Here is a 25907-nt window from a genome sequence, read left to right as displayed (position 1 = left end):
CTGATCATGAAGGCCCGTTGTCCTGGCATCATTGCAGGATGGCCTGGCTAAGCAGAGCCGTGGTGTTCTCTGCCGCTGCTCCACCGCTGTAGGCTGCGTTAGGTTCACACGCTTGGCCTCTGGGAGCGGTGGCTGATCCAGCTGAGTCCCAGGCTGTTGCAAGGCCTCCAGCGGCTCACTCCACCATCCATGCAATGCATTCCCTCACGCAGCCGGTCTGCTGATGGGCCCTCCGTCCGTCTCCGTCCTATGGGCGCGCGAGCCGGGCCTTCCGGGTGCGTTCCCGGTCTGCAGCGCAGTTCCAAAAAGGTGGATATTGACAGGGAAAGCAATCGCCCATACCTCTCTGACAGTTCCAGCCCAGTCTTGATGTCAGAGTCAGACAGAGATATTAGCTGGAATGGAATTTTTCTGGTGGCATCGTTTTCGGTGGCGTGACACTGATGTTAAGAGAACTTTTAAAACTAAGCTTTGGAAAATCTGAGATCAAATCTAAATGTTAAACAAATCCCTATCGTTTGTAACTGAAGAGCTATGAGTTCAGTTGCTAATGTTTGGAATCCATGAAGTGAGTATGTACTCAAAATATTGCAAAATATACTGGGACATCATCAGAGAGGTAAACATTTCCAAGGTGGACAGTACAGGGCTGCCAACATTGGGTGAGAGTTGAGAGTGAGATATTGTGAGGGAGCATAGCGACCGAGGGGGGGAGGCTGTGTTCCCCCTCCCATAGTAGGCTCCGGAAGTGGCACCAACTCACCCAGTCCGCACCTGGCTCCAGCCGGGGTTAAAACTCCATGGGGTGTGGACAGAGCGGTCGACGGACATAGAGCCGCCGGAGGTGAGGGTGGGAGGTGTGTGCCGTGCCTCAGGAGGGAAGGGGGAGGGGGGTTGGTGCTGGGACCACCGCCGTCGTGTCTCACCTATCACACCATCTGCATGGGAGAAACTAAACTACTTATTTTCCCTCCAAAATCATCCCGCAGGCCGGTAGTTTGATAGCCCTGCTTTAAACCAATCTCCTCTAGTGTTTGAATCACATATCCTGGGAAAAAGACTATGCATTCACCTGATATTCCCCTCATGGTTTTTACTCACCTCTAAAACAATTTTTGCTTTATTTTGAACTTTCAGCACCCGCAGATATTTGAGCGTGAGAAATCTTGTGATCAGCGTGAGAGCGTGAGAATTTTGTGAAATGCGTGAGTCTCACACTCAATGCGTGAGAGTTGGCAGCCCTGCTAATAATGCAAACATTTTATGCAAGTTCCAATTGTTTGGACAAAAATCACTTATTACTGCTTTATAACAGTTAAGTTACTTTAAGACCATTTCAGAAATGATGGCACTCAACAATCAACTAACAAATTAAAGCAAACTAAAAAGAAATAACATGTTCCCTTTCCTGACTCGACCTCACAAGTACTTTAACGCTGTTAACAGAGCAAAGGGATATTAATCTCAAAAATCAAAATGGGGAAAGTGGGGGCAATTTTGCTTAAATGGTCATTCTAAGCCCATTCAGATCTTCATAGAGTCAGAGTTATACAACATGTACGTGGCTGGTCCAATTTGTCCATAATGATCAAGTTGGCATTCTGCGTGCCCAGGGACTGGCTGCTGTTCCCAGATTAGCTCGCGTCCCAGGGACTGGCTGCAGTTCTCAGGTCGGCTCGCCTGCCCCGACCCAGCGAAAACCAATGGAAAAAAAACTTGTTTTTTCGGGTTACGGGCGGGATTCAGCCCGTGTACCGTAGGTTGCTGAACCCTGTCCTAGATGTTTGGCCTCATTGTGGTCCTCCCCATGTTTTACAACCGATTCACCTGGTTAGTTTTATCTCCGGCTGCTTCATGTTGTCGGCGGCTGCACATCCAACCAAGAAAGAAGAGAAGAGAAGAGATGTGACGTCACTCACAGCCGCCAACTGACGCGCTTCCCCAGACTGCACAGATCGTTGTGATATGGCGCAAAAAAACAAACTGTGCAGGGACTGAAGACAGCGTGAGAATTCTGTCATCAGCGTGAGAATTGGCTGAAATATACGCTCAAAGCGTGAAGAGTTGGCAGCCCTGTCTAAGGCCAGGATGTGACAACAGATGCACAGGGAGACACATACACAAAGGAAGACACACACACACACACAGGGAGACAGACACATACACACAGGGAGGCAGACACATACACACAGGAAGACAGACACACACACACACACAGGAAGACAGATACACACTCCCACAGGAAGACACACACACACAGGGAGGCAGACACACACACACACACACACACACACACACAGGGAGACAGACAGACACACACACACAGGGAGACAGACAGACACACACACACACACACACACACACACACACACAGACACACACACACACACACACAGGGAGACAGACACACACACACACACACACAGAGAGACAGACACACACACACACAGGGAGACAGACAGACACACACACACACAGGGAGACAGACAGACACACACATGGGGACACACACACACACACACACAGGGATACACAAACACACACACACAGGGAGACACACACACACGGGGAGACACACAGAGACACACACAGGAAGGCACACACACACACAAGGAGACACACACAGGGAAACAGACACTCACACACACCTTTCCTCTCCCCCCCTCCATCCTCCCCTTCCCTCCCTCTTTCCTCCCTTTCCTCCCTCTCTTTCCTCACCCTCCCTCTTTTTCCTCACACTTCCTCTTTCTCCCCTTTCTCCTTCCCTTCCTTCATCCCCTTTCTACATTCCCTCCCCCTGTCTCTCTTTGCCTCCATCCCTCCCTTTTTTTATTTCCCTCTCTCTTTCTCCCCTTCCCTCTCTCCCCTCCCTCTCTCTCCCCGGCCCCCCAGTGGGGAGTCTAGCGGACACGGTGTAGCGTGGATTGGTGGCGCTGGTGCTGCCGTGTGAGCTGAAGGGCAGGAGGGAGGGAGGGAGGGAGGGAGCGAGGTTGCCGCAGCAGCCGGAAGCGCAGCGCTCGCAGACGGCGCACAAAAGCGCTGACACCCGCTGCCCGGGACCGACACGCTTCCCCAATCCGTGCAGATCGCTGTCATGTGGCGCAAAGAGACAAACTGTGCAGCAAAGATCCTATAGCTCCGCAATAGGATCTTTGCTGTGCAGGGACTGAAGACAGCGTGAGAATTCTGTCTTCAGTGTGAGGGCGTGAGAATTGGCTGAAATGCGTGAGTGTCACGCTCAAAGCGTGAGAGTTGGCAGCCCTGACAGTACCTCAGTAATATCAGGTCGGCGCAAGGCATTAGACTTAATAGGAACCTTATCATTCTGAAGGTCGTTGTTCACAGGTGGTGGTGGTGGGAATGTTTTTAGGCACAATTGGCTTTGGACATTATATTGATAAAGTCCATGGAATGAAAAGCTTCTTGGATACAAGGCACCACTCGTGCAGAGCAAATGCAGCATACACCCACCAGATTGATTTTTGAAATGGGGACTACAAAGAAAGGTACTTACTGCACTCCCATGGAGTTAGATGAGGTAGACTGGGCCCTTGCATTTTCAATTTGAAAGAATGAGAAGAGATCTCTTGAAATATACAACATTTCTACAGGGCTTGACAGAGTAGATGCAGGCCGAAGGCTGTCCAGAACCAGGGAGGAACAGTGTCTCAAAAATTAGGATAAAGATGAGAAGAAATCCAGTGGACACTGTGCCTTTGGAATTCTGTACCTCAAAGGATTGTGGAAGCTCAGTGGCTAAATAAAGAGATTGAAATATACTAGAATAATAACGGGTCCAAGGGATTTGGGGTTGGTGGAGGAAGATGATACTGAGGTAAAATATCAGATTTAATCGTGTTGAATGGCGGGGCAGGCATGAGGGGTCAGGTAAACCCACTCCTGATCCATTCAAGTCACAAACTACAAAAGTAAATGTTTCTAGCTGACAATATTTCTGTCCATGAACAATTTCCATTGTGCATTACATTAAGCCATTAATTTGTAATACACTGGTAATTTAGCTGGCAGTAAAATTACAGTTTACACCAGTGATAATATCACTGAGTGTAGAAAGCATTTTGAAAAAAGCTTTCTAGGTCATTTATCTGCCCAGCCAGCAGCTAAATCATGAATCATGTGGAACTCTAATAATTATTATATTTTTGTCAATGACATGGAAATACATAATAAATCACTCATATCCGTTTTATTTAATAATACAATCACTTAATTTGTTCTTTTACAAAGTTTTTTTTATCTCATCTCATCAGAATTTTATTTAATATGAAATTGATGTATTAGATCTGCAAAAATAATCTTTTGGGCTTCACGGACCAAATCTTATGATTTGAAATGTATTATTATGATTAATTATTTTATCATATCAGATGCTTACAGCTTTCTATTGTAGAATACATTTTTTTGGCGAATTAACTCGATTAACGTCAACTTGCAGATTTTGATTTGATTTTTTCGTTTTGAATTTAGTTAAAAAAATAATTGAGAAATGCTCCCAATATTTGACAAATGTTCCTTTAATAAAAACACAGAAGCTTGTTTTCAGGGAAAACCTATCTAGTTCATAATCACCAGCATTAATATAAATATTTCAGGTATTCTTTGACTTGGTGATTGGCAAATATAAATAATGGGAGGTTACAGCCAATAGGTTTTTCATTTATTTTCAATTGTTAAATTACTGCACTAACACAGTGACATTTATCAATTTCTTGTAAAAAAAAATGCTGTTCATTTATATTATTTTTGGTATCCTTGAATCAAGTTAGTTTCTTTCATCAAAATCTTTTTTTAATATTTCTGCTTCTGAGAAATGTTATCCTACTAGATAAAGGAGTCTTCTGATAAATTATCCTGTCAAATTGCAGGATAAAGGTTAATCATTCATTAGTTGTTTGTTCTTATAAGGCTTGAATGGACCGTAGATTGAAAATGGAACCCACTTCATAGATTCAATGAAGTTCTAACTCTATCCTGAGCAGTTGAAGTTGAATGTGGTTACAATGTTAGTTTTTTTTAAGCTATCAAATTAAATTCAGACAGCATTCAGAACCTCACCAAAATACTTCACGTAAATTAGATGAATTATGTTCAACACGCCCATCACAGATCTCCAACCTCTTCCCAGACATTTGCTGCCTGGCGCCAGGAACCAGTGATAATACATTGAAAGTTGTTGGCAGGTTTGGGAATGGTTTTATTATTCCAATGCTATGGAGATTAGCATTGGCACCTCTGTCTACAACCTTGTCACACGTTCATCCAACATTATGAGGAAACCTTTCTTCTCTTTTATTTTGATTTTGGCTGAAGAATCATTCGTAATGTCTATGATGGCAAAACACTTGTTATATCGAAACAAGGAATTCAGATGCCGGTTAACAAAAAAATGATACAAACTGCTGGAGTAACTCAGTGGGTCAGGCAGCATCCCTGGAGAGCATAAAGAGGTGACCTTTCTTCAGTCCATCAGTCTGAAGTTAGGTCCCGATCTGAAACATCACCTACTGAATTCATGTTCTCCAGGGATGCTGCCTGACCACCAGAAACACTCACTATATATGGATACCTATATTTATGCAGATAATGGCTACCAATTTGTTGTTATAATAAATGGCTGTGAATTTTTGGGCCTTATATGAAATGAATCATATTCCACTCACACTTTTCCATAGAAAACATGGACACTGACGAGAATGCTGGACAGCTTAACCATACCACACCTAAAATGAGAAACCAAAATAAAGATAATAAACTGTTATGTTTAAGAAAGAACTGCAGATGCTGAAAAAATCAAAGGTAGACAAAAATGCTAGAGAAACTCAGCGGGTGAGGCAGCATCCATGGTGCGAAGGAATAGGTGAAGTTTCGGGTCGAGACCCTTCTTCAGACTGAAGAAGGGTCTCGACCCGAAAGTCACCTATTCCTAATAAACTGTTATGATTTATTTGCATGTTTCACAAGCTACATAATACGATCCTACTCAAACATGTCAACATTCTGCGAGCTGTTTATCTAGGTAAACAAATGATCAAAAACTCACCTCTCGTGCCTCCTTAAACCAGTGATTGCTTGATGACCCGAAATCTGAGACAGTTTCACCAAGTGGTTTGGTGGCTGTAACTTAGTCGTTTTAGAAGATGTATAAGCTATTGAACAATGCAATTTACCAGGCCAGAACCTTATTGAATCTTTAGAATGGAATGCATTGTCAATCTACAGTTGTTTCACTTGCATTACAAACCAAACCATTTTCAAACAAATTCCACCACAAGAATATCCAAAACATATTGTTCACTAATGATCTCAGAATATCCAAAACATATTGTTCACTAATGATCTACTAGCCCCACTAGGAACAACTAACCCTAAAGATAATTATGATGCCTTCAGCAAGAGAAGAACAACAAGCTAGATCACGTTCAATCCTTCTGACCCCTTGTGCTTTTCTCATGGCCACGCCCATTTTTCGCAGCTTCGTGGGATTGACCAACCCTGCAGCATGACGCAGCCTGCAGCGGTGGAGGATACCAACAGTGACATTTAGCCAGGCCAACCCAGCAACCCCACCAGGACAACGGGCCTTCATGGCCAGGCCAAGAACCCTGCACATACACCAACCAGGACTTGAAAATGGCGCCAAAAACTGGTGGCTCTGTATACTGTCCCGGTGTAATACTGTTATACATGTGTACTGTATCTGATATGCTTATCTAAGATGTATTTAGATGTCCCAAGATGTATCTAAGATGTATCTAAGATGTATCTAGATTGTCTAAGATGTTCGAAATAAATAATAATAAAAAATAAAAAAATAAAAATAAATAAAAATCTAAGTGCTTATGTATAGTAATACTTATACTGGACTGGATACAAAAATGAATTTCACTCTACATTGGTACATGTGATAATAAAGTACCATTGAACCCCAATGGTTGAATGAACCTCAACCTCATGAAACATACACTGAACCAATGAACCTCAACCTCATGAAACATACACTGAACCAATGAACCTCAACCTCAATGGTTCAAAGGCACTTTGTTGTCATGTGTACCTAGGTACAGTGAAATTCCTTTTTTTGCAAACAGTTCAGTAAAAATCTTCTTATACATAGTCACAATCATTCTTAAGTACAAGAATGTAGGAATAGTAGACAAATATTGGCACATTTCCGGCACCATTTGTATGTTTCAAGTCCAAAGTTGTTAAAAATGTAGAGTGGTAACTTTTCCATTCCAGCCCATTGTTCTGGTGGTGGCACTAGGTTGGAGTTGCTGGGTCGGCCTGGCCAGGCAGTTGTTGATGCTCCGCTGCTCTGCACCACTGCAAGCTGCAACCGATCCAAGCGTTCGGCCTCTTGAAGTGGCACCTGATCTAATCGAGGCCCAATCCGGACATGTCAGCCCTCAAATGCACCATTCCCTTGTCTCACATGGCTGCCGCTCCGATACTGTGCACCAGGACGCTTGCCGCAGCCGACCACGGAGCAACCAGTGCACCAGCGAGTGCACGGGAGGTAAGGTCACAGCCCACTTACCAGCGCCATTGTTCCTGCCTCAACCACCATCTTGAACAAGTATGGAAGACAGAGCTGAGCCACAAGATTCTACTTGCATCTCCCCCACCATGACCTTGTGGCTGCTTCACACTGTCAATGGCCTTTTCAACTGTTTTGAAATATCTCTAATAATCAAAGACATTAAATGCAGTTCATTTATGTTCAAGTAAAAAATTAAAACTGAATTTAAACTGATTTTAAATTTGTAAAAATTAATTAAAAATGTAAAGAAAACATGACAAAGAAAAATAAAAAAAACACAAAACTGAACTTACTTTTCTGTTAAGATCACCAACCCAATTCAAATGAATGGGAACTCCAAACTTGCACCAGTCAAATGAATGTGTATGTCAAGTATATATTATGTGCATCGACCCCATGTATCTCTAGTGAATCTGTAGATCTAAAGTGAGTCCACAATGGAGCAGGAGATCAGGTGTGCTGGCAGCTGACTACATGGAGAGACCTCTGGCATTCATCATGTCGAGAAGCACCCTGTCAGATTGCATCACAACTTGGTTTGGGAACAACTCCATCCAAGACCGCAAAAAATTGAGAGAGTTGTAAATGCTGTCCAGTCTATACAGACCAGACTTCCCATCATCGACAGAGGGCGGCAGCAGTGGTAAGTTGCTGCATTACAGCACCAGAGACCCGGGTTCGAATCTGACCATGGGCGCTGTCTGTGTGGAGTATGGAACATGACCGTGCGATTTTTCTCCAGGTTTTCTCCCACACTCCAAAAACGTGCAGGTCTATAGGTTAATTGGCTTCTGTAAGTTTCTCCTTGTATGTAGGGTGCGAAACTGGGATAACATAGAAATAGTATGATTGGGTGATGATTGTTTGGTGCAGACCCAGCGGGCTGAAGGGCTTGTTTCCACGCTGTGTCTCTAAAGTAAAACCACACTGCCTTGGAAAAGCAGCCAGCATAATCAAAGACATCCCATCCAGTCATTCCTTCTTCTCCCTGCTTCCATTTGGCAGAAGAAGGAATGGCTGGGATGGGACAGAAAGTGTGTACCATTAGACTCAGGAACAGATTCTTCCCCTCTGTTATCAGGCTTCTGAATGGTCATTCCATAAGCTAAGGTACTATCCAATTCACCTATAGTTTATCTGATTTGTTTGGATTGCCTCAAAAACAAAGCTTTTCGCTGTACCTCAGTACATGCCACAATAATAAACCTTAACCAGCAGGTCAGGTGAAGCTACCCAACAACCCATCAATACTGTGTAGGAAGGAACCGCACACAGATGCTGGCTAAAACTGAAGATAGATACAAAATGCTGGAGTATCTCAGCGGGTCAGGCAGAATCTCTGGAGAGAAGGAATGGGTGACGTTTTGGGTCGATACCCTTCTTCAGACTAGTCTGAAGTTTAAAGTGGGCTGAAGAAGGGTCTCGACCCAAAACGTCACCCATTCCTTCTCTCCAGAGAAGCTGCCTGTCCCGCTGAGTGAAACCATCAATACTTCTCATTCCATATATCTCTCCCAGCTGAAATGATATCAATACACTCAATTACACTGGCATTTTATGAAGTATTTCCTGCTGTAACAATTGTGTTTAAAAATAGGTTGAACTTTAACAATATGCAAAATAGTATAGATGTTTAACTAAAATGTTAATGACTTATTGATTTTGAACGACAGAATTTGTCTGAAACAGCAGTGAAATTCTTACTACCGTGTCATCCATAATTTGAAAATATGTACATGGTATTATTTACCAGCGCGACAGCTCACTAACTGAGGTCATATCAAACACCATTGAAGAAAGATCAGTTATGAGGTGGGCCAAGGAATGGCAAATGGAATTTAACTCTGACCAGTGTGAGGTGTTGTTCTTTGGTACAGGATGTCTAACCAGGGCAAGACTTACAGAATAGTTCCGGAGAGTGTTGCAAAACGGTGAGATCTGGGAATGCAGGTGCATGGTACCCTAAAGATGGCGAGTCTGGTGGACAGTGTGATGAACAAGGCTTTTGGCACGCTTGTCTTCATTGCCTGAAGTATTGAGTACACAAGTTGGCACATCATGATGCAACTGTACAAGTTGTTGGAGAAACCACACTTGGAATACTGTGTGCATTTCCAGTCGCCCAGCTATAGGAAGGATGTCATTAAGTTGGAAAGGGTGCTGAAAAGGTGCATCAGGATGTTACCTGGGCTTGTGGTCTTGAGTTATAGGGAGTGGTCGCATAGACTTGGGCTTTGTTCTTTGGAGCATAGGAGGTTGAGGGGTGACCTTATTGACATGAACAAGATCATGAGAGGCAAAGATAAAGTCATAGTCTTTCCCAGGGTAAAAGACTCTAAAACTTGAGAGCATAGCTTAAGGCTGGAGGGGAGAGATTTAAGAGAGACCTCAGGAGCAACAGAGACCAGTCCATATCTGAAATGAGCTGCCAGAGGAAGCTATAAAAGCAGATGCAATTGCGACGGGCAGCATGGTGGTGCAGCGGTAGAGTTGCTGCCCTACAGCGCTTGGGGCGCCGGAGACCTAGGTTCGATCCTGACTGCGGGTGCTGACTGTACGGGGTTTGCACGTTCTCCCCGTGACCACGTGGGTTTTCTCCGAGATCTTCGGTTTCCTCCCAAACTCCAAAGACGTACAGGTATGTAGGTTAATTGGCTTGGTATAAGTGTAAATTGTCCTTAGTGTGTGTAGGATAGTGTTAGTGTGCTGGGATCACTGGTCGGCGTGGGCTCGGTGGTCCAAAGGGCTCATTCCTGTGCTGTATCTCTAAACTAAACTAAACTAAAATAAATAACATTTGGACAAATATCTGGATAGGGAGGGTTTAGAAGGCTATGAACCAAATGCAGGCAAAAAGAGAGCTTTAAAAAAAAATGTTTAGTTTATTTTAGTTTAGTTTAGGAGATACAGCATGAAACAGGCCCTTGGGCCCACAAATTCCACGCTGACCAATAACCACCTGTCTCGTTCTACCCTACACACCAGGGACAATTTACAGAAGCTCGTTAACCTACAAACCTGCACATCTTTGGAATGTGGGAGGAAACCGGAGCACCCGGAGAAAACCTACATGGTCACGGGGAGAACGTATAAACCCCGCACAGGACAGCTCCCATAGTCAGTATCGAACCCAGGACTCTGGCACTGTAAGGCTGCAACACTACCGCTGCGCCACTGTGCCACCCTTATACACTAAAGTATTCAATTAAAACATCTGACACTACAAAGTTACCAGCAAGCAATCATGAAAATATCCTTCATATCTGAGAATTCCCTGCCCACCGCATATATATTAATACATATTTGGTTTTTAGATATTTGCAAACTATAACTATTTGGCTACATATTTGCAGTCATATATTTGTTTTGTTCCGCAGTCCATTTATCCAGACAATTCACAATGATGAATGCTTGCTTCCTGAACGCATCACTGTGAAATACTAAACACCAAGGTCCATAATTTGTAGCTATTTCTTGATTGATTTTCAATAATCTAACAAGTTGTAGTTTGCTTATTGAGCTTACAGCAGAGCATGGAGCGCAGTGGGACACCACTCTAAAAACTCATTCAACCTGGTACAATTAGAATTCTAACAAATGTGTAGGAAGGAACTGCAGATGCTGGTTTACATCAAAGATAGACACAAAATGCTGCCTGTCCTGCTGGTATAACTCAGCAGGACAGGCAACATCTCTGGCGAGAGGGAATGCGTGACATTTCTTCAGACTCTTCTTCAGACTCAAATTCTACCAAAATTGGATTAAAAACGTCCAGCTCCCCCTGCACAAAAGACACCAGCCAACCACACTGCACACTGCTTTGGGCTAGGTCTCTCTGGGCTTCTGCACCATGGGGTCAGATGTTGAGATCTCAGTGTCGACTCAGGTGGCGTAGTCCAGAGATACTGCCCCCCAAAACACTGCTAACAGCTGCCGATAGGAAGCAAAGTTAGGGGCTGAAGCTCAACCTTGGCTCAAAACCGTGAAGAAATTTAGGCAGATTCCAAGGATTCAATACAGGCCAGATATTGTTGCTCTGATATTTACACCAGATGGAATGTCATGTTCATTCATTTCTCAAATTGGATCCTCATTGCTTTTATCAGAAGTATTCGAGGAGATGATAAACACATACTTAATCTGCTAGTAACCAAAGGGTTGAATTATTTCTCAGCAATTTCAAAGCTTTCAGAATGTGCTTGCACAAGATGCACGTTTACTTTGCATTGTTAAATTCTCTGACCAGCATTTGGAATGAATTCTACTAACTATCCTTTCTCAAATCAAAAGTGAGTTTGGTATTTAGACACAAAATGCTGGAGTAACTCAGTGGGTCAGGCAGCATCTCTGGAGAGAAGTAATAGGTGATGTTTCGAGTTCCGACATTTCGTTTCTCCAGAGATGCTGCCTGACCCGCTGAGTTACTCCAGCATTTTGTGTCTATCTTTTGGTATAAACCAGCATCGGCAGTTCCTTCCAACACACAAGTTTGATATTTAACCATATATAACCATATAACAATTACAGCACGGAAACAGGCCATCTCGGCCCTACAAGTCCGTGCCAAACAACTTTTTTCCCTTAGTCCCACCTGCCTGCACTCATACCATAACCCTCCATTCCCTTCTCATCCATATGCCTATCCAATTTATTTTTAAATGATACCAACGAACCTGCCACCACCACTTCCACTGGAAGCTCATTCCACACCGCTACCACTCTCTGAGTAAAGAAGTTCCCCCTCATGTTACCCCTAAACTTCTGTCCCTGTACATTAACTTTAAATTGTACTTTAACAAAGTTGTGCATTGAAATCATGAACAATATGTAAACCAATTCCTGGATCACACTTATGCTTTTTTAAAACTAATATTACCAACAAGGAAATCACAAATGAACAAGATATGAAAACCCACCTCTTCATCATCCTCACTGAAGCGGGCTCCTCTGGGATTTTTATTTATGGCCTGGGCAACGCCAATGATCTCACCATCACTGTTTTGTATTGGCATGCACAGCAGCGATTTTGTCTTGTACCCTGTCAGTTTATCGATTTCATCTCGGAAACGACGGTCCTAAGCAAGAAAATATAATATATTGGTTATCGCCTTCTAGTTTCAGCAATAAACATTTGATCAGCTTTTAATGAATTAAAAAACATCAGAACAAATAATGTAAGAAATTTCTCTACTGTGCAAACCTAATTTATATGTCGACAGGCATGGTTTAGAGGGATAGAGGCCAAATGCAGGCAGGTGGGACGGGCTAGATCGGGCATCTTGTTTGGCATGGGCAAGTTGGACCAAAACGCCTCTTATCCACGTTCTCCAGAGATGCTGCCTGACTCGCTGGGTTACTCCAGCACTTTGTGTCAATGTCCGATTAAAATATTACTTTAGCCTAAGCCTGTTTAAATATTAAAAACGAATTTTGCAACAAATGATCAGAATTTTTGGACATTTTGTGGAAGTGGAGTGTACGACAAGTGTTAATAGATAAGCCCATAATGTCAAATAGGCAACCGCCATTCATCTGAACGTCCACCTGTTCTGAATACTTTCAATGTTTATCCGTATTCATTACAGCCCTAAGGTAGCAATTTAAACTCAAAGTGTATGGTCAGGTTGCTCAAATTAAGTTGGAGTATTTCAGATATCATGATTCCTTTCTCTGCTCCTGGATAAGAGAGCAATAGCAATCAAACCAAATACTTACTGCTGATCGCTATGACATACAGATATTTGTAAAACAGGTGAAAACCATTTGCAGAAAGGTGATGCTAACTCGGCAAGAAGATTGCAGATGAAGTATAGCACAGGTTTAGTTTAATTTAGTTTAGTTTAGTTAGTTAATTGTCACATGTACAGAGGTAGAGTGAAAAGCTTTTTGTTATATGTGGAAAGACCATACATGATTACAATTAAGCCACAGTGTACAGATACAAGATAAAGGGAATAACATTTAGTACAAGGTAAAGTCCAGTAAAGTCCAATTAAAAATTGTCCAAGGGTCTTTTATGAGGCAGATGGTAGCTCACGACCACTCTCTAATTGTTGGTAGGATGGTTCAGTTGCCTGATAACAGTTGTGAAGAAACTCTGAATCTGGAGTTACGGAGGTAAATATGACGTTATTCATTTGAGAAGGAAGACTAGAGAAATGTAATATTTTTTCATCTGGAGTAACTAATACAAGTGGATATTCAGAACAAATTATGGATCAAGTCCCTGACTATTTGCAGCTTGTTAACCTGAAATGCTGAATAGGCACATTCCCTATTTGTTAACTGTTCCTCAGTCCATGACAATACATTACTCAAATTACTACGATCTATTATCTTGTACAGTCACCTTTCTTTTTCTTGGGATGTCCCTTGAGATCAAGGTTGACTTGCTCCCACTCTTGTACCAAGGTGACTGATGGGGTCAATTTGGGACCCATAGGGCTTATCCCAGATATGTAACAGTCAAAGGAGGCGAGGAGAGAGGTGTTGAGGCAGAGAATGGATCTCATTGAATGGCAGAGCTGGCTCGAGGCCAATTAACCTACACCTCCTCCTCGTTCTTATGTTTCTTAAATCAATTTCTACTCACTTATAGTACAACTAAATGATGCGGCGATAATTTAGATAAACATTTCAGCTGCTTAAGTTACTTCAAGATATTGTTTAAAATGTTTCAATGCTTTCATTTTGCTTTAGATCTTAGTGCCAAGGGAATTGTTGGCCCTGTTCAAGCCCAGAAGTCCCTGTCAACTGGAATGACAGACACAGCAGTGAGATAATTAGGTCTGCCATCATATTACATGATGAGGTGATAATGGAGATAAGTTACTGGTAATTAGGCAAGAACAGGTGCTGCTGGTTAGACAATGAATTTACAAGATTAAACCACAAATAGTAATTTCATATAGCAATTTTTCCTTTAGAATTGGAAAACCCCTGTCCTTTTATCTCTTCCCTTCCCATTGTCCAGGGACCCAAAGAGTCTTTCCTTATGAAGGAGTGATTCACGGGAACATTTTTCTAAACAAAAGCTTTTCACTATACCTCCGTACACGTCATAATAACAAACTAAGCTAAACAAAAATACACAAATGTACTCAGCATTTTAATATCTGCCCCACTAAAAAGGGACACAAAATGCTGGAGTAATTCAACAGGTCAGGCAGCATCTCTGGAGAAAAAAGAATAGGTGACATTTTGGGTCTAATATACGATTTACAGAGTACTGTGTTTACATATATTCTGTTCTGCTGCAAGTAAGAATTTAATCTGGAACATGTGACAATAAAACACTCTTGACTTGACTCTTGTTTATCATGACCCCCCATGTCATTCTCTGGGGATTTCAACTGTTGCCTAACAGGAAAAACATTGAATTGTTGATACACGGTGTGTTATGTGGGTCTGAATGAGATCCAAATGCAACGTTTTGCAAAAGGCTCTGCTGAGACGTAAGTGTACTGGGGAACTGGATTTTATCCACCCATCTTGTGCCAACACCCATTCACAGGTGGTATTCACAACCAATGTATTTTCAGGCCATGAGACCTGGAAATCTGCCCATTAAAATAAAATTCAAGTTTGTTTCAAATAATATGAAAAAGAGAGATTAGTCCTCTAACGGTAATATGCTAATGGAATGAGCAAGAGAAAATTAGGACACAGACAACAGTCTATAACATTCAGCTTAATTACATATTTTGGGAGTTATCAATAGTCGTTTATGAAAATCTTCAATTATGTTCTGCTAAAATCTCAAGGGTTAATGAGGCATTTTTCTCATTTACTTTTCCGCAAGCTAACTAATGACACTATTACAAAGTAATTTCATCTTATTAACAAAAGCACACCATTTAGCATTTTTAGTTAAAATATGTTATCCATCAGGGCATTATTAAATAATTTTATGTTTTATTTTAATGCTTAAAACTTTTACTTCATTATTGCTACACCAACATTATAATAAAATGTACTGTACTATGTTACTGAGTTGTGTATAAAACTGCAGCAGAAATAATTGTCTTTACAATTTACACCTTTTGAGAATCTGTCAATCTCTGCCTTCAAATTACCCAATGACTTGGCCTCCACAGCTGTTTGTGGCAAAGAATTCCACAGATTCTTGACCACCCCCTGACCAAAGATATTTCTTCTCATCTCCTTTCTAAAAGTACGTCCAGTAACTTCAGCTCTGGTGTCCACTAGAGCTGTGTCGAGTTGTATCAAAAACTTGACAACTTTTATATTCCAAAACCCTTGAATCAAGTCAAACGTCTGCTCTGCCATTTCCATCAACTGGTGCACTTCTAACAGCGTTTTCCCATATAATCATAGGAGATGCAACCCCTGTCCTTTTATCTCTCTCCTTCCCACTGTCCATGGACCCAAACTATCTTTCCTTATGAAGGAGTGATTGACTGGAGCATTTTTCAACTTGTTCTACTATTCAACATTGACAATATGATCAGACAAAGCAAACGCAAATGAACGACCATGTTGCGAATACTGAATTCTACAGCTTCAGGTAACTTACTTTGTCTGTTTCTATCAGAGCTGTCTCTTTCTGCCTCAGGTTATACTAGTGTGATATTAGCTCAATTTTTCTTCTTTTATCAGCACATCGTTTACATTCCTTTGTTGTTTTTTTTTGTCTTTCCAACTTCTCTCACTTTCTCTGTTTCTAACTCATTAACACATTGATCAGATGATGTCTTCAATTGATCCCTATATCACCCCTGGCATCACCTTATTAAGGATATTCCCTTTGTCCTATCCACATCTCTGCCATCCTCTTTACAACTTACAACAGACTTGTTATCTCTCTTCCTCAGTTCTGACCATGGGTGTTAGATTGACACGTTAACTCTATTTCTCTTACCACAGATGTTGCCTGATCTGCTAAGATCTTCCAGAATTTTCTGTTTCTTACTGTGACAAAATGGGGGTAAGCTGATCTATAAAGAGAGACTGAAAAGATTGAGCCTAACCTTATTGAAGTTAAGAACAGAAACAAGTGATAATATTGAAATGTGCAAGATTGTGAAGGCAATTGACATAGTAGATGTTCCCCAAGTGATGTTATCTGTAAGCAGGCATATAATTTTTGACTAAGGTGTCACTAGTTAGGAGATAGATGCGAAGGAATCTCCTCGCTCAGAGGATCACAAATCTTTGGAATTCTTTACATCACAGAGCTGTGGAAACAGTCAATGAATCTATTCAAAGTCGAGATTGGTGATATTAAGGTCAATTGAAACCCATTATAAACTAAAAATGTGGGAACAAGAGTATACCCAGCTGCATGCCCAGCGCACTGTTTACTTTGAGACCTTGTTAAGATAAAATACTCATTTGATTATAAAGTAACTGATTTACGAGAATAATCCCAGAAATGACTTGGTTAATATATGATGAGCATTTGACGCCATTGGGCCTGTAGTCACTGGAGTTAGAAGGATAAGGGGGGACCTCATTCAAACTTACCGAATAGTGAAAGGCCTGGACAGAGTGAATGTGGAGAGGATGTTTCCACGGGGAGAGTCTAGGAGCAGAGGCCATGAGGAGATGAGGAGGAATTTCTTTAGTCAAAACGTGGTGTATCTGTGGAATTCATTGCCACAGACGGCTGTGGAGGCCAAGTCAATGGATATTTTTAAGGTGCAGATTGACAGATTCTTGATTAGTAACAGTGTCAGGGGTTATGGGAGAAGGCAGGAGAATGGTGTTGGGAGGGACAGATAGATCAGCCATGATGAATGGTAGAGTAGACTTGATGGGCCGAATGGCCTAATTCTGCTCCGAGAACTTATGAACTACTGATTTCCTGACCATTCGGATTTGAACTAGATATATATATTCCATTATATCTTCTCTGCAATTCTGGCTGCAGCACTTTTGTGTAACTTATTAAATCAGACAATGAAATCTGTTGCACATTGTGAATGGGAGTTTGTGGAGCCTGACAGATCAAGGGAAGACAATTGGCAACACCCCTGCCAACACATAATAATAATAATAATAACTTTATTTGTTAAGCATCTTAAAAACAACCAAAGCCGACCAAAGTGCTGTACAGAAAAAAAGAAAACAAGCAAGACATCATAAAACAGGCAGAACAACAGAACATATAACTAACACGAGGCGCATAAATTACATACAAAAATCCAAACAATAAATTTTTTAAAATAAATAAATAAATAAAAATGTACTTAATGCATTGAAAAGTCCAAGATTCCCCTATCATCTCTGTGACTGTACAACAGTCAAAGTCAAAGGTAAAGATTCGTATGTAAAGCTAATGTGTAGAACTCTGACAGAGAGTAATGTAGGTGAGTAGTTATTTATGCTGAAAACACCAAACAAACTCTTTTCTAATTAAGGCACAGCCAATTACGGGTACCAGTGAACATTTTGCACGATCACCTATTCATCGTCCACAACAATTATTTTCACTACTATTATTCACCCTATATCTGATATTTGAGCAGATCTGTACTTTTAATGGCCAAAAGCTTGCAGCCAACAACAAAACAAGCATAGTCGCAGAGGGCAAAATGAACTGCAGTGGGAACCAACAATGAAAATATTGTCAGGGAGCTAAAAAGATTTCTCTAAAGTAAATAGAAAGGATGGGGCTAGGCGTTGCAGTACCTCTGAATCAGTATAACAGAGACAACGTGACAGGAATTGAAAATAATGTTTTGATGACCGGAATAAGATCAAGTTCTCTCTTGGAATTATTTCAGTTTGTGGTGCCCCATGTCGGACAAGGTTCATGGGAAGAGATAGGTGACATTAACTGGGTTAGGTACACACAGATCTGCCTGAATGCCTTGCTAGAGCTTCCCCTTGCTCTAAATGATCCATTGCCTATGGGTTGACTTTTGCAAGTAGAAAAAATCAATCATGACCTTTGCAAGTAGAAAAATCAATCATGACCTTGACAACAGAAAGGTAATTCCCTAAACCAGTAAGAAGTAGAAAAAAGGAACTGCAGAGCTGTTTTACAAAAAAATGACACAAAATGCTGAAGTAATTCAATGGGTCAGGCAGCATCTCTAGAGAACATGGATAGGTGACATTTCTGGTCAGGACACTTCTTCAGGCTGAAGGTCACCTAAACCATGTCTTTTTTAACTAGAGAAGCTACCTGACCTGCTGAATACTTCGATAATTTTCTGATTTTTTCACATTTCCAATGTCTGCAATATTTTAATTTCAAATTGTTCTGGTGATTCCTCATTGCACCCCTTCCAATACGTCCTCCTGAGTGCCTAATGCTAAACATTACACTCTATGATGGATTCTACTGCTCTAGACAACAGTAGCAAGTAGCAATTCAGATGCAAAAACAACCCACTGGACCATTGAAACTAGTGTAGGAAGGAACCGTAGATGTGCTGGTTTACACCGAAGATAGACTCAAAATGCTGGAGTAACTCAGCAGGTCAGGCAAGATCTCTGGAGAAAAGGAATAGCTGACGTTCCAGGTCGAAACATTCTTATACGTAGAGGAAGAAGACTTGCTACTTGCATCTGAATCTGAAATTTGCATCTGAATACTCGAATTTTGAACTTCTATACCAGATCTCCTTCTTCCTCATCAATTCCTAATTTTTCACCATTTTGAAAATATTCTATTGCTTTTCAGTCCTTTCTGATGACCTTTCTGTATTGAAATCCATTTGCATTCACAAAATGTTTATGCTTCTTTGGCACCCGTCCCATTGATCTCAATTTACTGTTCCTCCTGACTTATTGTTATCTGCAAAATTTATTTTCCATCTTCATCCAAATTATTTTTTACAATATGTGGTTGATTTTGCAGAACAATCTTTAGAAAACATTTCTTGTCACATGTTGCCTTTTTGACCCAGCCATTTTTGAATATAATTAAGATAGACACAAAATGCTGGAGTAACTCAGCATCTCTGGAGAAAAAGAATAGGTGACGTTTTGGGTCGAGACACTTCTTCAGACTGAGAGTTAGGGGAGAGGGAATCTGGGAAAAGGTACATGGCCAAGGCGCCCACAATGGTCCATTGTTGGTTGTGGAGGACGTGATAATGAGAGAATACAAACTGTAAAACTAGCAGGGTGACTGGGTTTGGGGAGGAACAAAGAGAGATGGAATGCAAGGAAATACAATTAAAGAAATCAATATTCATACTGCTGGGTGTATGGACACTAATTATTGGAAATAATTTCCATGTGGAATCATATCGAGTAACCTCTGGAGTCTTATGGAGATTCCTTTGTCTATATTACTGCCAACATAATTTATTGGGATGATGATATACGACTGTGCTATAACTATGCCATGCTATCTCTCTCTGATCATCTCATATTTGCTGAGGGTACATTCAGTCACATTTTAATCATACTTGCTGATGCTCTATTCTTAATAAACATTCTTATTAACTTCCCTTCGATTGCCCTCGAGTTTATTAGTTCTTCTTTCACATTTTCTTAAATAATAGTGATGTTAGGAAATTGTCAGGTCAAACAAGACAATTCCTGAATCAAGGATTCATTATAGGACAAATTACAATGTGAATAAATATGTTATGATTTTACAATAAGACATTTGGCAAACCAATTCCACACCATTATTTAATAAAATTCCAATTAATAAATCGAGAAGATAATATTGGAAATGAAAATAATATTTACTCTTCAAATGTGTAATTTTTCAAAATTTTAGGAAAAAAAAACTTGACAATTGAATGTTTTTTAAAAATGCAGGTTCTCCCTGACTTACGTAATAGGCGACTGTGGGTTAGCATGTGATGAGCACTTGACAGCACTGGGCCTCTACTCGCTGGAGTTTAGAGGTTGAGGGAGGACCTCATTGAAACTTACAGAATAATGAATGGTATAGATAGAGTGGATGTGGAAAGGATGTTTCCACTGGTGGGAGAGTCTAGGGCCAGAGGTCATGGGCCAGAGGTCATAGCCTTAGAAATAGTGGGTGCTTGTTTAGAAAGGTGAGAAGGAATTCCTTTAGTCAGAGGGTATTTAATCTGTGCTGCATTAAACTACAGAGGGCTGTGGAGGCCAAGTCAGTGGATATTTTTAAGGCAGAGATAGACAAATTCTTGATTAGAACGGGTGTCAAGGGTTATGGGGAGAAGGCAGGAAAATGGGATTAGGAGGCAGAGATCAAGAAGGGTCTTGACCCAAAACATCATCCATTCCTTCTCTCCAGAGATGTCCCGCTGAGTCACTCCAGCTTTTTGTGTCTATCTTAGCCATGATTGAATGTCGGAGTGGACCCAATGTGCCGAATGGCCTAATTCTACTCCTATAACTTGTGAACTTGTGACTTATGTAAACTCGCACTTAAGCAACCGATTCTTTATCCCACTGCTTTATTTCCGAGTTGTACATCTCAGTGGCAGCGCACGAAGGCCATTGGATGCGTCAGCTTCCTCAGGCCAATCAGCTGTTATAGTGGATGCTCCCACATGGTCTCTGCGTGGGAGCTCTCACATGGTCTTCCGTCTTACACAACATCCAATGAGCGTAGCTTGACTTCTCCTGACGTAGGTGCTGTCGTAGGTTGTCGCTAGGATGACGTTGGTTGTCGCCGGTTTTTCGGCGACCTGCCACAACTATGACAGTCGCCGGCAGTTGCCTAAAAAATCGCTAAGTGGGACAGGCCCATTAGAATTAGTATACCTTCCCTTCTCCCCCTGGATATTAATTACAGGCTTTGGAAGTATTACAGATTCAGTTTCTGTTTACCAACTAGTATCCTTCTTTCATCTTCATCTATTCAGCAAATCTGTGGAATGAGGTTCAGAACATCGCAAAGCATGTCACTGTTTAAATTTATTTATCACTTCTCCTGAATACTCTGACAGTCTGACATTCTGGTGTGAATGTTTATGCACTTATCCTTTATTTTTCTTCTGTACCTCACCATCAGTTTTGGTTTTATTTTATTCTACATGCATATGTTGCAAAGCACTATGAACAGATAAACGCACACGATCTAGGTTTACGTGTATTATTCTCACATGTACTGCGGGACAGTGAAAAGCTTTGTTTTGCATGCTGTTTAGTTTAGTTTCATTTAGATTTGTTTGGAGATACAGCATGGAAACAGATCAGGTAATGCTATAAATAAATAAATATACTCAAGCCAAACCTAAGTACAATAGGTAGAGCAACGGTGGAAGATACAGGGTGCAGAATATAGTTCTTAGCATTGTAGCGCATCTGTTCCATAGATCTCCAACTCCTTAATCCTCACTTACACAACAATTGTATACAGGTTTATTCAAAAAAGTAGTGATGTAGACGTTATTACGATGTAAAATGAGCTGTAACTCAGGGCAAGTTCATGGTCTCCAGTGGCTCATGTTTTCATAGGCAAGCATTGACCAAGTCTTCCTCACAGCTCAGCTTGTCTCAGTCTTCCATACCCATGCATTGAAACGTTGAAGTCAGTGATGAAGTGGTGGTCGGATACTAACACCTATGACATCCCGCTCCACTGCTGGCTTTGCCGTTAGCTGTCCTTTGTTTTGCTGTGGCAATTGAATTACAACTTTATTTATTTCCAAGAATAAACTTTATTGAGATTAAAAAATATATACAAAACAAGAACTGTGCAAACTCTTCAGACATTCTCAGCTTGATACATTAGTTCATGTCATATTTAGTAGTGTTTGCAACAACCTAAACCAAGCGCCCTTGCCACTCTCTTCTCTTATTTGATGGGTATCCCCACCGGACTGCCCTGAATTACAACTGGTACACAGGATGGCAGTGGAAGGAAGGCACTGCATGGCACCATACCAGATATTAGCCTGCAATATCAGCTGCCAACGTTCACATATCAGTTGTGTCATGTGAGAATCAAAACCATTTGTTTTTTTTGTAAAAAGGGAATATGATGGTCATCCCTTTTTGCCCCTATTGTAAAGTTGGATAATGTTGCCAATATCAAGATTAGCGGCCTATGAGGAACCAGACAATCTTCTTCTTCTGTGACCATTCACCAAAGTTATCTCTCATTCCAATGAAGAAAATAATTCCGTGCTTAGTCACTAACATAGAAGATCCTCGGAAAGGAATGGCAGGGGATTCCTTTTGTTACTGTCAAAGGTCTTGGCACAGGCAGAATATTCCCATTTCATGAGGTTAATGTAGTTACCTTAGCAGCCTGTGGCAAAGAGGTGTTTGACGTCGGATTTGAGATGTGGCAGATTTCAGTGTCAGTCCCCGTAGTGAAGAACTGACATCTCACAGGTTGGTAGATAAAAAAGCTGGAGAAACTCAGCGGGTGAGGCAGCATCAATGGAGCGTTGGAATAGGTATCGTTTCGGGTCGAGACCCTCCTTCAGATTGATGTGGGGGTGGGGGGGACGGGAAGAAGAAAGGAAGAGGCGGAGGCAGTGGGCTGTGGGAGAGCTGGGAAGGGGAGGGGAAAGAGGGAGAAAGCAAGGGCTACCTGAAATTGGAGAAGTCAATGTTCATACTGCTGGGGTGTAAACTACCCAAGCAAAATATGAGGTACTACTCCTCCAATTTATGGTGGGACTCACTCTGGCCATGGAGGAGACCCAGGACAGAAAAGTCGGATTCAGAATGGGAGGGGGAGTTGAAGTGCTGAGCCACTGGGAGATCAGGTTGGTTATTGCAAACCGAGCGGAGGTGTTGGGTGAAGCGATCGCCAAGCCTACGCTTGGTCTCACCGATGTAAAGCAGCTGACACCTAGAGCATCGGATGCAATAGCTGAGGTTGGAGGAGGTGCAAGTTAACCTATGCCACACCTGCAAAGACTGTTAAGGTCCTTGGATAGAGCCAAGGGGGGAGGTAAAGCGACAAGTGTAGCATTTCTTGCAGTTCCAAGAGAAAGTACCAGGGAAGGGGGTGGTTTGGGTGGGAAGGGGCAAATTGACCAGGGAGTTACGGAGGGAGCGGTCTCTGCGGAAAGCCGAAAGCAGAGAAGTTGGGAAGATGTGGCCAGTGGTGGGATCCCGCTGGAGGTGGCGATGATGGCTCGAAAGCCTCCTGCACCTATTGTCTATTGTCTGTGATGGAAGGCAATAAAGTTCAGTCATCTTCCTCATTTATTCACCCATGGTCGGAGATATCGGTAAGAAGAACAGCCATCAGCGCAGAGTTAAAGCTTCACTGGTGTCATATGGTGCCTGCTCTGCATATTTCTTGCACTTGTCAGGGACTTGCACAAACCCCATTACCACTTTGCTTCAGAAGTACGTGCTTGTGCCACACATGCCATTTAGTCAAGTCAAGTCACATTTATTTATTTATTTAGCACATTTAAAAAACAACTCTCGTTGGCCAAAGTGCTTTACTTTGGTATAAGAATAGTATAACAAACAAACTACATACATGTAGCCCTCGCTCAGAGGACGTCAAGGAAGGCTTGGGAGTACAGATGAGTTTTTAGTCTCGACTTAAAGGAGTCGATGGAGGGGGCAGTTCTGATGGGAAGAGGGATGCTGTTCCACAGTCTAGGGGCTGCAACCGCAAAGGCGCGGTGGCCCCTGAGCTTATGCCTAGACCGCGGGATATTCAGCAGCCCCAAGTCGGCCGATCTGAGGGACCTGGAGATGGTGTGGTGGGTGAGCAGACTTTTAATGTAGGTGGGGGCAAGCCCATTGAGGGCTTTGTAGACATAAACAAGGATGCTAGTAGATATTTAGAGTCTACTAGCATCTATAAAGCCCCTACTATCTTGCCTGGTTCGTTCCTTTCCCAGAAGGACACAAAATCACATTTGCCCAGTTCCCAAAGCTGAAATTTAAACTGTGCTGAGAAAGGGAAAAAAAATGGATGCAGCCTTTGATGTACCTATTCACGATAAATGCTGCCTGGCAAGATCACATTTTGCTGGTTAGTATTTGATCATCATGCTTTGCAACATAGGCTGAAATTGCCTGATGCTATCATTAACATCTACATAGAAGAGTGTGTAGAAAGGAACTGCAGATGCTGGTATATGCCAAAGATAGACACAAAGTGCTGGAGTAACTGAACAGGTCAGGCAGCATCTAGGGGAAAAACAATGGGTGCTGTTTCAGGTCATGACCCTTCTTCAGACTTCTATCCACATAGAAGAGGTTGCCTGTCAGCAACTGTTCCATTCTATCAACTGCGCACTCACAACCATAGAAGAACACTTCACACACATGGAGGTCCCCGATACAAATTGGAAATTAAAAATATCGCCAGTTGTTTCCATGCACAATTATTAACCCAGTTTAAATTAATGCAAGTAAAGACACAAAGTCTGGAATAACTCATAGGGTCAGGCGGCAGCTCTGGAGAGCATGAATAGTTGACGTTTCATGTCAGGACTCTTCTTGAGACTGATTGCGGTGGGGGGAAGAAAGCTGGAGGAGGGGAGAGGCAGGACAAAGCCAGGCAAGTGATAGGTGGATAAAGGTGAAGGGAGTGGGGATTGATAGGCAGATGGTTGGACAAAGGCCAGTGATGGAAGACAGAGGATGCAATATAGGTGCATGAGGATGGGGAAGGGGATAAATGTGTGCAGGCCCAGGTGGGGCATAGGGAAGAGAAGGGGCACCAAAAAAAGAGGGAAAGAAGGGGGTGGGGGTTGTAGGTTAGTTACCAAAAATTGGAAAAATCAATATTCATACCGTTAGGTTGTAAGCAGAATATGAGGTGCTGTTTCTCCAATTTGTGTGTGATCTCACTGACAACAGAGGAGATCCAGGGCAGAGAGGTCAGTTTGGGACTAGGAAGATGAGTCAAAATGGTTAGCAGCCGGGAGATTCAGTAGGCCTTGGTAGATCGAGTGCAAGTAGATCAGCGAAACGGTCACCCAGTCTATGCTTTATCTCGCCAATGTACAGGAGACCACATCGGGAACAAAATGGGCAGAATGGCCTCCCTTAATGTGGAAAATTTATGTTAATCTATGGATCTGACACTATAGATACATTACCATTTCCTCATCACAATGGAGTCCAACACAATTTACAATAACAAGAACATAACACCATTACTTCAGTCTTAATCAAAAAAAGGCTAGCTGTTCTTCATAGCAATAACTGCAATATTATTCATAAATTGTTCTTTGCTTAAAGCAAAGTCCCATATTTCCCAAGATATTTTTAAATGCACCATTGTTAATATTCAATAAATGTCTCTCTGTTACTTTGATGAATAACTGTAAATTTAAGATTCAGAAATCGTACAAAAATGTTTATAACTGTTATTAGCTATTAACAAAAATGTTATCATTAATTATTATTTCAATTTGTTATGAAGTAAATAATTCAGTTATTATGACTTCATACTTAAATGTTTTAAAGGTATCTCTGCGCCAACTCAAAATGA

At 41.7% G+C, this 25907-nt stretch overlaps 1 protein-coding gene across 1 annotated transcript in view; it reads right to left on the bottom strand.

Moving 5' to 3' along the window:
* The window catches only part of pde11a (phosphodiesterase 11a), a 165578-nt gene that overhangs the window by 128353 nt on the left and 11318 nt on the right, over window positions 1-25907 (bottom strand). Inside the window, exon 2 of the mRNA XM_055637901.1 lies at window positions 12478-12636. Within this exon, the coding sequence (XP_055493876.1) occupies window positions 12478-12636 (159 nt within the window). The remainder of the gene's footprint in view (window positions 1-12477; window positions 12637-25907) is intronic.

Source organism: Leucoraja erinacea, chromosome 7, assembly GCF_028641065.1.
Source record: "Leucoraja erinacea ecotype New England chromosome 7, Leri_hhj_1, whole genome shotgun sequence".
Lineage (NCBI taxonomy): Eukaryota > Metazoa > Chordata > Chondrichthyes > Rajiformes > Rajidae > Leucoraja > Leucoraja erinaceus.
The sequence above is the reverse complement of the archived record's forward strand: the minus strand, read 5'-3'. Positions and strand labels throughout refer to the sequence as shown.